The sequence below is a fragment of the Cynocephalus volans genome, chromosome 17 (genome assembly GCF_027409185.1).
Source record: "Cynocephalus volans isolate mCynVol1 chromosome 17, mCynVol1.pri, whole genome shotgun sequence".
NCBI classification, from domain to species: Eukaryota; Metazoa; Chordata; class Mammalia; order Dermoptera; family Cynocephalidae; genus Cynocephalus; species Cynocephalus volans.
Genome location: NC_084476.1, coordinates 1,507,781 through 1,520,739, shown reverse-complemented (window position 1 = coordinate 1,520,739; position 12,959 = coordinate 1,507,781). Strand labels below are relative to the sequence as shown.

General features: G+C 65.1%; 2 protein-coding genes across 2 annotated transcripts; both read left to right on the top strand.

The window, feature by feature from the left end:
* Positions 1–17: 17 nt before the first annotated feature.
* On the top strand, positions 18–1,587 carry PHPT1 (phosphohistidine phosphatase 1). The gene is made up of 3 exons (XM_063082359.1): positions 18–248; positions 695–819; positions 1,368–1,587. The coding sequence occupies exons 1-3, from the start codon at positions 89–91 to the stop codon at positions 1,458–1,460; spliced, it is 378 nt and encodes a 125-aa protein (XP_062938429.1). The 5' UTR covers positions 18–88; the 3' UTR covers positions 1,461–1,587.
* A 1,599-nt stretch (positions 1,588–3,186) lies between these two features.
* On the top strand, positions 3,187–12,315 carry MAMDC4 (MAM domain containing 4). The gene is made up of 29 exons (XM_063082557.1): positions 3,187–3,232; positions 3,917–4,051; positions 4,121–4,294; positions 4,387–4,512; positions 4,692–4,822; positions 4,909–4,993; positions 5,143–5,268; positions 5,497–5,634; positions 5,721–5,809; positions 5,898–6,071; positions 6,322–6,406; positions 6,489–6,677; positions 6,816–6,944; positions 7,105–7,236; positions 7,332–7,456; positions 7,538–7,649; positions 7,791–7,907; positions 8,106–8,240; positions 8,345–8,481; positions 8,550–8,769; positions 8,852–8,989; positions 9,180–9,298; positions 9,389–9,479; positions 9,547–9,693; positions 9,825–9,959; positions 10,203–10,330; positions 10,431–10,539; positions 11,161–11,339; positions 11,476–12,315. Exons 1-29 carry the CDS (start codon positions 3,187–3,189, stop codon positions 11,515–11,517), a joined length of 3,693 nt encoding a protein of 1,230 aa, XP_062938627.1. The 3' UTR covers positions 11,518–12,315.
* Positions 12,316–12,959: the final 644 nt, after the last annotated feature.

Below are 12,959 nucleotides of genomic sequence, written 5' to 3'. Positions count from 1 at the left end.
GAGCCCGCCCCCTGCGTCGCCGACGCAGCCCCGCACCGGGAGGGGGCAGGGCCGCCGGGACCGCAAGCGCCGCCGCGCTCCGGAGAACATGGCGGCGGCGGGCCTTGCTCAGATTCCTGATGTGGACATCGACTCCGACGGCGTCTTCAAGTATGTGCTGATTCGAGTCCACTCGGCGCCAACCTCCGGGGCCACGGCCGGGGAGAGCAAGGAGATCGTGCGCGGCTACAAGTGGGCGGAGTACCACGGTGAGGGCGGGGCGGAGCCTGCCGGTGTGGGCGTGGCCGAGGGCGCGGGGCGTGGCCGAGGGCTCGGGGGCGGGGCTGTCGGCGCGGGGCGGGGCCAAGGGCTCAGGGCAGGGCCTGTCGGGGGAGGCTGCGGACCAGGAGCTGCTGCTTGTTTTGGAGCCAGAGCCGAGTCAGCGAAGTTTGATCTCTGGCTGCCCTGCAGAAGTCGGGATCCTCTGCAGGATGGGGGTGCCATGGCCTGATCCCTCTCTCCTGGTCCCCGTACCCGGCACCAGGCGCTTCCCCCTCCTCCCCCTCATCCCTGTCTCAGCCTGGAAGGGATTCCTCTCCACTGGGGAAGAAGCTGTTCAGAGCTGGGGCCTCAGACTCCTCCACCCGGCTGGGAGGTCATCCGCGGCCTCCATGGGCGGCCAGGGCACATTCTGAGGCCGCCTTCCCCTCCCCAGCGGACATATACGACAAGGTGTCGGGCGAGATGCAGAAGAAGGGCTATGCCTGTGAGTGCCTGGGTGGCGGGCGCATCTCCCACCAGAGCCAAGACAGAAAGATCCACGTGTACGGCTATTCCATGGTGAGCCGGCTGCAGGCCCTGGCACTGTGAGCACCCATCGTCCTGCATCTAGACCCTGAGGTTCCGGGGTCCCCCAGTCTCAGCTGCAGACCTGCTCAGGGTACCTTGCCTTCCCACACTCCCACATGGCACCAGGGGTAGGAAGCCCAGGCCAGACCCAAGGGGCGGTGCACAGCCCCTGCTTGGCTCTCAGACATGACAGGGTGCGCTCACCCCATCTGAGAGGTCTGGCTGGCTCTCACCACCCTGGAGCTCTTTGGGTCCCAGGCCTTGGGACAGTCAGTTCTGGGACCGGCCCCAGAATCCCCACCTTCCATCTTCACAAACCCCACTGGCAGATGCACACAGGCCTCACAGGGCCCCCCTTGGTGGCTCAGGCCACAGGGTCCACCAAGGACCCACTGTGGTAATTTAGCTGCACTCTGGGGCCCCCGGCTCTGCCTGTCTCCTGCTCACGCCCACTCCTGGTGTCACTGTTGGTTGGAGACCCAGAGCCAGGACAGTGGACAAAGGGCCGGGTGGTACTAGCAGCCATCTCTTCTGCCCAGGGTTACGGTCGTGCCCAGCACTCTGTCTCCACTGAGAAGATCAAGGTCAAGTACCCCAACTACGAGGTCACCTGGGCCGATGACGGCTACTGAGGCCTGGCCTGCCACCCTTGCTGGGATCCCTCCTGAGGGGCTGGCCAGCATTTCCCTTGTGCACCCAGCAATGTGCCACCGCCAACCTCAGGCAGCCTGGCCCGTAGGAATTAAAAGTCTCACCACATCTGCCGTCCCTGGACTCTGTCTTGGTGTCACTGCCCCTGGGTCACCAGCTGGGTGGAGCCCTCCAGACTCCTGACTGAAGCGGGGGGAGGCGGAGGGTAGGGGTGGCCCCTCCTCCGCCTGGGGAGGCCCAGGGAGTGCCACACACACTCAGCCCTTCAGGTCTGATAAGGGGCCCTAGGCTGCCCCTGTTTATGGCCTAATTGCTCCTCCACGTGGCTGCTATTCCCAAGGACATCTGGGAGGAAGCCCAACAAGCCCTTGCGCAAGGAGTCAGTGCCTGGTCCCTCCACCCAGCTGAGGCCAGGGGCACCCATGAGTGCCCCCTTTCCCAGGCCCATCCCAGGATTCCTGGCAGGGAGGGGCACCGGCCACCCTGCCCTGACCAGGCTGACATCGGCTATTGCTGTCAATCTGCTCTCCAGCCCTCTCTAGATGCCTCTTTAGTGTTTTAGTGTCCCTGTGTGGTCTGCCACCCAAGGTCACACATGATTTGACTCACAAGTCATGTCCTATGACCACACTCTGACCACCTAGGGCTCCTGTTCACTCTGAGCAGGAGGTTGGGGCTTCTGACTGGGAGCTGGGTGCCCCTTTCCCAGGACCCTGCCAAACTCTCTTGGCCCCGGCCCCAGCCCCACCTCCATGCAGGGTGGTGGGTGGGGTGCAAGCTCAGCCCCTGCCCTCGAGAGCCCCACGCACAGTGGGACGTGGTGGGCAGTCGTGCAAACCTCTGTCAGCTTGCTAGGTTCTCAATAGAGGCAGATTGTCCAGCCTGTAAAAATTGTGGCCAAGTTTTACAGACTCTGAGGCTTGGGAGAAAACAAGCTTCCGAGGTCACCCAGCGGAAATCGCAGGCAGGGCCTGGCTCCAAATATCACACTCTTCCCACAGCCCCAAAGTGCCCCCACCCTGCCCTCGTGGGTCTGTGCCTGAGGAGCACAAGTTCCTGGGCTCGTCGGGACCCTGGGCCTGGCACCACCCTGCACATGGCTGCTGCGACAGCTGCTGAGGGATGCATACGTGATGGGATGAGAATCCACAGCCTGAATTACAGGCGGGACAGGAGGGAGAACCCGTGCACTAGTTCTTAGGTGTGCTTGGTCCCTGGAGGCCTAGAATGCAGGCGCAAGCTTGGGAGGCACACACTGGACTCCTGCAGCTCCTCAGACTCAACCTCCTGTGCCAGCCTTGGGCTGGGGCTGGAGGCACCTCTGCTAACCCCACGCTGCTGCTGCAGAGTTCTGCTGGTGGCGTGCCTGGCCCCTCCTCATTCCAGTGGGAACCTCTACTGGGGAGGGCAGGGCAGGGATGGGCAGGTGGACATAATGACTGGGGCCTGATCTTCGGTCTAAAGGAGCTGGCAGGTGGGAGCTGACTGGGCAGTGGCCTCTCCTGGCGACACTTTTACAGCTGGATGCTCAGCACTGTCAGCGATGGGGGGGCTGGGCTGAGGGGCCACCGGTCTGGAAGGGGTCAAGTGCCCCTCCAGTTAGAGCAGAGTCAGCCTGTGGGGCCACCACGGGCTGATAACCAGACAAAGTCCCCACAAGGCCACCCAGCTTCACTGTCACTGGGCCTCACTCCCTCCGGCTTGGCCATGCATCTGCTGGGGCACCTCCTGCCCACCCTGGCCCTGCTCCTGGGTGAGTCGTCTGGTCCAACTCCTGAAGCAGGGCTGGGGGCTCTGGGTTCTGAGCCTGCTGTCTGGGTGGTGGTGATGGGTGCTGGGGCTGACGCTTGAGCCCCCCCAGGGAAGGAAGGTGCGAGGCACACCCCTGGGCAGCCTGCAAGGGGGAGACCCAGGACGGGCCACATGGCTGGAGATTGCCCAGCAAGGAGCAAGATTCTCTTGCTGGTCCAAAGCAAGTAAGGCCAAGAGGCAGTGCCTGGGTGGGTGCCCACCCGGCTCCCCCGGCTACCCCAGGCCTTCATCTGCCACCCTTGGGCTGGGTGTGGGCTGTGGGGGCCCTGAGCCTTGGGAGACAACCTCCTAGCAGCCACTCCAGTTCCTGCTGGGTACTGTGGTCTGCTGTGACCCCAAGGAGGGTCCACGCATATCCACACCTTCTCCCCTTCCTGACACGCAGCCAGCCTCTTCTCGGCTGAAAACTTGGGAATGCTCTGTGCCCTGACCGGAGCCTCCAATGGCAATTCTTAGCAGGTCCCAGGCCCCTCCCTACCCAACCTCCTGGGCCTAAGCCCCACAGTAGGGTGACCCACAGTGTCTGGGCTGCCCAGGTCTACGGGGTTTTTCTAGACATGGGACTTCCAGTGCTAAAACGAGACAGTCCTGGGCAAAGTGGGATGAACAGTCACCCTGCTCCCAGGCTACCTGGCTGTCACTCTGCCAGCAGCAGGATCCCCAGGTTGGGCCTGGGTCCCCAACCACTGCAGGAGCCCCAGCGAAGCCATGTGCAACTTCGTGTGTGACTGCAGGGACTGCTCAGACGAGGCCCAGTGTGGTGAGCCGGGGCCAGGTGGTGTGCGGGGGCCACACTCAGGGGCAGACACCTGACCACACGCTCTCCCAGGTTACCACGGGGCATCGCCTGTCCTGGGCACTCCCTTCACCTGCGACTTTGAGGAGGACCCCTGTGGCTGGCGGGATATCAGCACCTCAGGCTACAGCTGGCTCCGAGATCGGGCAGGGGCCACGCTGGAGGGTCCTGGGCCTCACTCAGATCACACACTTGGCACTGACCTGGGTAAGGACGGAAGAATCTCCATGCCCCTCTTCCAGTCCTCTGCGCCCCCTTTGCTTTCTGATGGTGTCTCCTGACCCCTCACCCCTGGCCAGGCTGGTACATGGCTGTAGGAACCCATCGTGGGAAGGAGGTGTCCACGGCGGTCCTGCGCTCCCCCGTCCTGCATGAGGCAGCCCCCACCTGTGCGCTGCGGCTGTGGTACCAGGCAGCCTCTGGAGGTGCGTGCCCTGGGCTCCCAAGACCAAGGGTGGGACGCCCTGGGGGATGGGGCAGCTCCAGGGAAGGCCTGGGAAGGGGAAGGGAGGGGAGGGCGCAAAGCCTGGGAGGGTCAGGGCACAGCAGGCAGCCTGGGGAGGAGGCGCTGGGCACAGCTGCCCCAGGACACCAAATGCTGCAGACGTGGCTCACCTGCGGCTGGAGCTGACCCACGGCAAGGAGACACTGACCTTGTGGCACAGCTCGGGACCGTGGGGCCCTGTCTGGCAGGAGGTGGTGGTGACCACTGGCCGCATCCAGGGTGACTTCCGAGTGAGCTGGGGGTGGTCTGGATGGGTGGGAGTAATGGGGAGGGTCTGGGCCCTGACTTGGGTCCTAAAGACCCCTGCTGTCTCCAGGTGACCTTCTCTGCCACCCGAAATGCCACCCACAGGGGTGCCGTGGCTTTGGATGACGTGGAGTTCTGGGACTGTGGGCTGCCCAGTAAGGCCCTGGGTCATGCGTCCCACCCTGGGAGGGCACCGTGGGTTAGCGGCGGTCCCTCGCCGGCCCCTCCCTGCTTTCCCTCAGCGTGCCCCCCACCCACCAGGGACTTGGGGCCAGGGTGAAAGGTGAACCCTCCCCCATCCCAGTCCCCCAGGCCAGCTGCCCCCTGGGACACCACCACTGCAGCAACAAGGCCTGCGTGGAGCCCCACCAGCTGTGCGACAGGGAGGACAACTGCGGGGACCGCTCAGACGAGGACCTGCTCACCTGCGGTGAGGGGTGCTGCCTGGGGGCGGGGGTGGGGCTGCAAAATGAGACCAGGAGACCTGACCCAGCCCTTTGGGCAGGGCCCGACTCATTCAAAGAACACTGGGGGCTTGTCCAGGAAGGCTGTGCCTTGGTCCGTCCATCTCGGGGTGGGGTAACCAGCGTCCATACTGGAGCTGGGCCATATGGCTGCAGAGGCCCTGCTCCGACTCCCTGACACCCTGCCTCCCTAGGCCACTACATGGCCACCGACTTTGAGACAGACCTGGGCCCATGGAACCTCTCAGAGGGCTGGGCCCGGGACCACAGTGCAGGTGGCCGAGAGAACCCCAGCTGGCCAAGCCGTGACCACAGCCAGAACAGCGTGCAGGGTGAGGCCTACAGGGGACCCAGCCTTGACCCTGTCCCCCTCGCCCCAGCCCAGCAACCCTGGCCCATGCCTCCCCTCTCCCCACAGGCTTCTTTCTGGTCTCCGTGGCTGAGCTCGGCACCCCAGCTGTCCTTTCCAGCCCCAAGTTCCAAGCCTCAGGCCACTACAACTGCTCAGTGAGAAGGGAGGGGGGTCTCAGGGACACCGGTACTGGCTGCTGAGGCACCCGTCCTGGCTGCCCTGACCAGTTCCCGGTCCTTCCAGCTCATCTTCTATCACTACCTGCACGGGTCAGAGGCCGGCCTGCTCCAGCTGTTCTTGCAGACCCAGAGTCCTGGCGACCCCCAGGCTCCTGTCCTGCTGCGGAGGCGCCATGGGGAGCTGGGGGCCACCTGGATCCGAGACCGGGTTGACATCCAGAGTGACCACCCCTTCCAGGTGAGGCCAGCTGAGCAGTGTCAGGGGACCTGAGAGGGGCAGGGTCCAGGGAGCCCCTGCCGAGAGCAGGGAACGGGGGCCCAGGGTCTGGAGCCCTTGCTGGGCAGGCCACTTTGTTAGAGGTGATGGTGGGAGAGGTGTCTAGCGATACACGAAGTGCAAGCTGTGGGTGGATGGGCAGAGGGTGTGAAGGAGTAGACCCCCGGGAGGACCTGGTGCCAGGGCACCCCTGAGTCCCCTCTGCCCTCAGATCCTCCTGGCTGGGCAGACAGGCCCTGGAGGCATCGTGGGCCTGGACGACCTCATCCTGTCTGAACACTGCAAAACAGTCCCAGGTAAGCCTGCCCGAGCCCCTGCCCTGCCCTGCCCAGGAAACCCCCACCCCAACCCAGTCTGACCCCAGTTGTGCCCCTGCAGAGGTGTCCGCCCTGCAGACGCTGCCTCCTGGGCCCTGGGCCCCTCTCCCCAAGCCCCAGCCGTCCCACCCGTGGCTCCGGGATTATTGCGAGTCAGGGCATCTGTCCTGTGGGGACCTGTGTGTGCCCCCGCAGCAGCTGTGTGACTTCCAGCAGCAGTGTGTGGGGGGCGAGGACGAGCAGGAGTGCGGTAAAGGGGCAGGCAGGGCGGGGTGGGGGATGGGTCCTCCCTCCCTGCCGACCCCTCCCCACCGTGGGAGGTCAGGGAAGTCAGGGTCCCCGGGCAGGGCTGGGGTCCCTGGGCTGTTCAGCCCCACTGCTGTTGCAGGCACCACAGACTTCGAGTCCGCCGTGGCCGGGGGCTGGGAAGACGCCAGCGTGGGGCGGTTGCAGTGGCAGCTCACAGCCCACAAGGGCAGGGGGTCTGGTGCAGACACCAGCAGGGCTGCTGCTGCGGGTGAGGCCCGAGCCCCCAGGGCAGCCGGCAGCCGTCAGCTGCCTGCACATTGCATCCGCGGAGTGGTCTTCCTGCTCCGGCTTCCTCTCTAGGGAGGGTCACCCAGGGACAGGGGCTGTCCTGGAGGGATGGGGCTCTAAGTGACTCTGCTCTCCCCCAGGGCACTTCCTGTCTCTGCAGAGGGCCTGGGGACAGCGGAGGGCCAACGCCCGCGTCCTCACGCCCCCCCTGGGCCCCTCCGGCCCCAGCTGTGCGCTCCACCTGGCTTACTATTTCCACAGTAACCCCCGAGGTACCGCACCCCCCAAGGTCCCTGCCCAGTCCCCCAATGCTCCCTGCAGGTGGGGAGAGGTCCCAGATGGCCAACCCACGGTGACCCCTCACCAGGCTTCCTGGCGCTGGTCGTGGTGGAGGGCGGCTTCCGGGAGCTGGTTTGGCAGGCCCCGAGCAGCAGCGCTGGGGGCTGGAAGGAGGACAGGGTCCTTCTTGGGGCACGAAGCCGGCCCTTCCACGTGAGTAGGGCAGCTTGGGGTGGGGGTCACATGAAGTGGCTCTGGCCTGATGGTCCCCTCCCTTGTGCCCCTCCCGTGAAGCTGGAGTTCATCAGTCTGGTGGACTTGGATGGCCCTGGCCAGCAGGGAGCTGGGGTGGACAATGTGACCTTGAGGGACTGCAGCCCTGCACTGACCACGGAGAAAGACAGAGGTGCCTCCCACCCACTTGCCATCCCCTGGGGAGTCCCACTCAGACCACCTAGAGGGACCCCGCCTCTGGGAACCTCCATGTTCTCAGGGCTCAGGAGGGCTAGGGTGGGGTGGGATGTGTTGACCCCTTGCCACCATCCAGAGGTCTCCTGTAACTTTGAGCGGGACACCTGTGGCTGGCACACTGGCCACATCACAGATGCCCACTGGCACTGGATCAAGAGCCATGGCCCTGGGTATGACCACACCACCGGTCAAGGTAGGGCAGGGGGCTCCCAGATGTAGGGGGGCTCTCAGACCCAGGGGATGCCTCTCATGCCTGGGGGGGCGCTCTCAGGCCTCGGGGGTGTCTCAGACCGAGGGCCTATCAGACTGACCTGGGAGGGGCTCTCAGGCCTGGGGGGCCTCCCAGACCTGGGGAGCATCTCCACAGCTCAGTTCCATGTCCCCCCTGGAGGCTACTTCATGCTGCTGGACCCCACGGACCCCCCTGCCCGGGGCCACGGTGCCCACCTACTCACCAGGCCCCAGGTGCCAACATCCACTGAGGAGTGTCTCAGCTTCTGGTACCACCTCTATGGGCCTCAGACTGGTGAGTGAGCTTTGGAGCTGGGCAGAGCCTCTGTGGCACCCACTGGGGCCCTGGGAAGGGATCAGGGTCGGGGGCTGGTCTGTGCAAACCCCACCTCCCTCCAGGGACTCTGCGCCTGGCCATGAGACGGGACGGGGAGGAGGACACATACCTGTGGTCCCGGTCAGGCACCCATGGCAACCGCTGGCACGAGGCTTGGGCCACCCTCCACCACCAGCTGGACTCCAGCACTCAGTACCAAGTGAGGCCCGGCACCCAGGTGGGGGGTGCAGGCAGGGCTCCCCACTGCCTGACACCCTCTGCCCCCAGCTGCTGTTCGAGGGCCTCCGGGATGGCTACCAGGGCACCATGGCGCTGGACGACCTGGCCATGCGGCCTGGTCCCTGCTGGGCCCCCAAGCGCTGCTCCTTTGAGGACTCCACCTGTGGCTTCACCCCCGGGGGACAAAGCCTGTGGAGGCGCCAGGCCAATGCCTCAGGCCATGCCACCTGGGGCCCCCAAACAGACCACACCACAGAGACGGCTCAAGGTAGTGCAGCTTGCCGGGGTGTGGAGGGCCAAAAGGCGGGAGGGCTGGCCACGGCCTGGTGGACTGACGCTGCCACCCACAGGGTACTACATGGTGGTAGACACGAGCCCCCAGGCCCTGCCCCAGGGCCACGTGGCCTCCCTGACCTCAGAGGAACACAGGCCTCTGGCCCAGCCTGCCTGCCTGACCTTCTGGTACCACCTGAGTCTCAGCAACCCAGGTGAGGGGCTGTGGGCGAGGTCCCCATGGGGCTCAGGGAGGCTTGGCCTGTGTCCGCACAGGTCCCTGTGCCCGCACAGGTCCCTGTGCCAAGGCCGCCTGGGCTCAGTGTCTAGGTTGGGGAGCCAAGTGGGGCCACACGGGCTTTCTGCCCCCACTGCAGCTGACCCGGGCTGGTCCTGGTGTGGCAGGCACCCTGCAGGTCCATGTGGAAGAGGGCAGGAGGCACCAGGTGTTCAGTATCAGTGCCAGCGGTGGGTTTGCCTGGCGCCTGGGCAGCGTGGACGTGCAGGCTGAGCGGGCCTGGAGGGTGAGTGCCCGGGGCCGGGGGGCAGCCCTTCCTCACTCCCAAGGGCTGCCGGGACCAGGCTCAAGGCCATCCTGCCCTGCACCCCTCCAGGTGGTGTTCGAGGCCGTGGCGGCCGGCGTGGAGCACTCCTATATGGCACTGGATGACCTGTTCCTTCAGGACGGGGCCTGCCCACAGCCAGGTGGGAGTCCTGCGGCCCATGGGGTGGGCCAAGGGGGAGGCACTGCCCACTGACTGGTTCCTTGCAGGTTCCTGTGACTTTGAGTCTGGCCTGTGTGGCTGGAGCCACCTGGCCTGGCCTGGCCTGGGCGGGTACAGCTGGGACTGGAGCGCTGGCACCACGCCCTCCCGCTATCTCCAGCCCCCCGTGGACCACACCCTGGGCACAGAGGCAGGTGTGCACAGGCCAGGGGGCCTGAGCTGGGGAAGGTGGGCCCTGCAGCCACACATGCCACTGCCTCCCACCACTACCCCATGGCACAGCTGGGCCTGCCCCCCATAGGTTACCACCCTCTCTTGTTCCCAGGACACTTTGCCTTCTTTGAAACCAGCGTTCTGGGCTCTGGGAGCCAGGCGGCCTGGCTGCGCAGTGAGCCACTGCCAGCTACCCAGGCCTCCTGCCTCTGCTTCTGGTACTACATGGGCTTTCCTGAGCACTTCTGTGAGTCGGGCTGGGCCAGCAGGTGCCTAGGCAGTGGGGGGCAGGTGCCTGGGCAGCAGGGGGGCAGGGGCCTGGGCAGCAGGGGGGCAGGGGTCGGGATGTCTGGGCAGCAGGGGGGCAGGGGGCAGGGGTCTGGACAGCTGGGGGGTGGAGGGCAGGGGCAGCCCCACCTTGCACCAGGTCAGGCACACGGGCCCACCAGGGACCCCGAGGCCTGACCTGCTCTGGCACCCCTGCTCTCAGACAAGGGCGAGCTGAGGGTGCTCCTGAGCAGCACGCAGGGCCAGCTGGCCGTGTGGGGCAAGGGCGGGCGTCTGCGGCACCAGTGGCTGGAAGTCCAGGTGGAGGTGGCCAGCACTGAAGAGTTCCAGGTGAGGCTGGGCTGCCTGGAGACAGCAGACCTCAGGGGCCTCGGCCAGACTCTCCTGCGCGTCCTCCTTCGGCCCATGCGGCCTCTCCTTTCCCCATCAGATCGTGTTTGAAGCCACTCTGGGCGGCCAGCCAGCCCTGGGGCCCATTGCCCTGGACGACGTTGAGTATCTGGCTGGGCAGCGTTGCCAGCGGCCTACACCTGGCCAGGGTGAGCACTGGGCTCCAGGCTGAGGCTGCTGGGAGGAGGGCCCGGGCCGGCCAGCCCTTGCCTGGGTCTGGTGGGCTCAGCAGTGCACAGGACCGTGGCTGCCAGTGCCCTGCATGCAGGAGGCTGGGGGAACTGCCAAGGCCAGGCCCTGTGCCCTCTCCACTCTCTGTCCCACTGGTCTTGGGTCTGTCACCTGGGCTGTCCCTGGGGAGCTGCGTCAGCCCTCAGTCCCCATGGTAGCTGTCCCCAGGCCTGCCCAGCCTGGCTGTGGCTTCCGTGCCCCCTGCACCCACTCCCAGGACAGCCCAGAGACTGCAGCCGGGCCTGTCCTCTGCGTGGTCACTAGTTGCTGTCGCTTTGTGAAGAAGGGGGGTGTCCAGCTGGGGCCATGACCCTCAAGGTCTGCACACAGCTGTGACCTGCCTGCCAGGTTCCCAGCCTAGTCAGCATGACTCCCCCTTTTAAAGAGAATAAGCCCTAGGAGCCTGCAGGGGCTGAGGGGACCGCGTGGTCCCAGGCTTCCTCCTCAGCCTTGGGTATGGGGTGCTGGACCCAGGCACCAGGACTGGAGGGCTGACGTGGAGGCTCACGTCCCGTGCCTCATGTGCCTGCGGCCCACAGGGGACACAGCCATGCCTGTGTCAGTGCCAGCCGTGGTCGGCGGCACTGTCCTCCTCCTCATGCTCATGGTGCTGCTGGGAGTCGGGGGACGGCACTGGCTGCGCAGAAAGGGGGGCTGCCCCTTCCAGAGAGAGATGGAGGCTGCGGCCCCCAGCTTTGACAACGTCCTCTTCAACACGGTAGGAGCCCCCGGTGCGGATGGGTGGGCAGTAGCCCCTGCCTCTGTGCTTGGCTGTGACGGGACTGCTGCAGGGCATGGCCCCACCCTCCACTGCCCCTTCAGTCTCCCTCATGCAGCCCCTCCCTTCCTCCTAGGATCACGTCACCCTCCCAGCGTCTGTCACCAACGGCCCATAGACCACCCCAGACAAGGTCCTGGATCCTTGCAAGAACATCCCCAACACTCAGACCCCAGCACTACGACCTTGGCCAGGGACTGGACACCTGCCCCCGCCCCCAGGCTGAGCCAGGCTGTGGGGTCTTCGAGGACACGCTGAGCCTCCGTGTCCCTCACCCTGTTCAGGGACTCTGCCCGCCATGTGGCTGGGGGGTCCTTGCCCCGTGCCTGCGGGGGCAACCCAAGCTCACAGGCTGAGGTCAGTGTGTCCACATGCCGCCAGCCAGTGGGTAGGTGGGCCTCGTCAGGATTCCTACACCTGACCTGAGAAGATGTGAGAACGAGCTTGGGGCACCTCCTTGCGTCTCAATGCAGCTCCGAAGCCAGAGACTGAGGGCAGCCCTCCCCCACGTGTGTCCGGTGAAAGAAGCAGGCAGGCCCCACCCAGAACAAGGGCGGGGGCAGGCATGGAGGTAACCCAGCAGAACCTGGAGCAGCTGTCACCCCAGGCTGGGCAGGAACAAGCGCCCCAGCCCCAGGCCTTGTCCAGCCCCTGCCTCGCGGGTGATTCTGCGTCTACTGAGGATGGGAATGGAATGAATCCACAGGTGCAGGGACACACTGAGGAGCAAAAACGTACTGAGCTGCGTGACAGAGTGGGCCTGGGGGGACACACCCCAGCCGTGTCCACTGTCTGTGATAAAGGTCCCTGTTCCACTCCACTGTCTGCAATAAACGTCTCTGTATTCACTGTCCCCAATAAAGGTCCCCATGTCCACTGTCCATGATAAAGGTGCCCTGTCCACTCTGCAATAAACATACCCTTGTCCATTGTCCATAAATGTTCCTGTGTCCACTCTCCATGATTAAGGACCCCACGTCCTCTGTCCATAATAAATATCCCAGTGTCCACTCTCCACAATACAGGGCCCCGTATCCACTCTCTGTGGTAAGTGTCCCATGTCCACTGTCTCAGATAAAGATCCCCATGGCCATGACCCATAATAAAGGTTTGAGCAATCCCAGGGCTGCAGGCTCTGATGCTGAGGTCACGTGGCTTCCCAGGACACTCCTGAGCAGACCACAGGAAGGCAAGCTGAGCCCTGCCCTTGGCCTCACAAGTCGGGGGGAGTGTGGTCGTCCACAAAGGTGTGTGCGCAAACGGGCACCCACAGAGCATCCTTGTCCTAAGGAAGCAGAGTCGCCTCTAACCCAGAGGTGGTTCCCACAGCATTGACCCTCCGCACAGGGGACTCAGGGCCTGAGGCCTGGCTTTGGATAGCTGTCCTTGGGGAGGGCAGTGATACCCACACCTGTGCAGCCAGGTGCTCCCTTCTTGCCCAAAGGAAGGCTCCACCCAACCTTGTGGACACTCGCCTGCCCCAAGGAGCCCTAGCTGTTGTCGGGGGCACAGCGCCCTCACCAGCCACTGGGCTCTGGCCTATCCCAGGGACTCGGTCCC

Coding starts and splice junctions, on each gene's coding strand:
- PHPT1 (XM_063082359.1), top strand. CDS start 89: ATGGCGGCGGCGGGCCTTGCTCAGATTCCTGATGTGGACATCGACTCC. Junction 249..694: donor CAAGTGGGCGGAGTACCACG/GTGAGGGCGGGG, acceptor TCCCCTCCCCAG/CGGACATATACGACAAGGTG. Junction 820..1,367: donor ACGTGTACGGCTATTCCATG/GTGAGCCGGCTG, acceptor TCTTCTGCCCAG/GGTTACGGTCGTGCCCAGCA.
- MAMDC4 (XM_063082557.1), top strand. CDS start 3,187: ATGCATCTGCTGGGGCACCTCCTGCCCACCCTGGCCCTGCTCCTGG. Junction 5,810..5,897: donor CAGGCCACTACAACTGCTCA/GTGAGAAGGGAG, acceptor CGGTCCTTCCAG/CTCATCTTCTATCACTACCT. Junction 10,331..10,430: donor CCAGCACTGAAGAGTTCCAG/GTGAGGCTGGGC, acceptor TTTCCCCATCAG/ATCGTGTTTGAAGCCACTCT.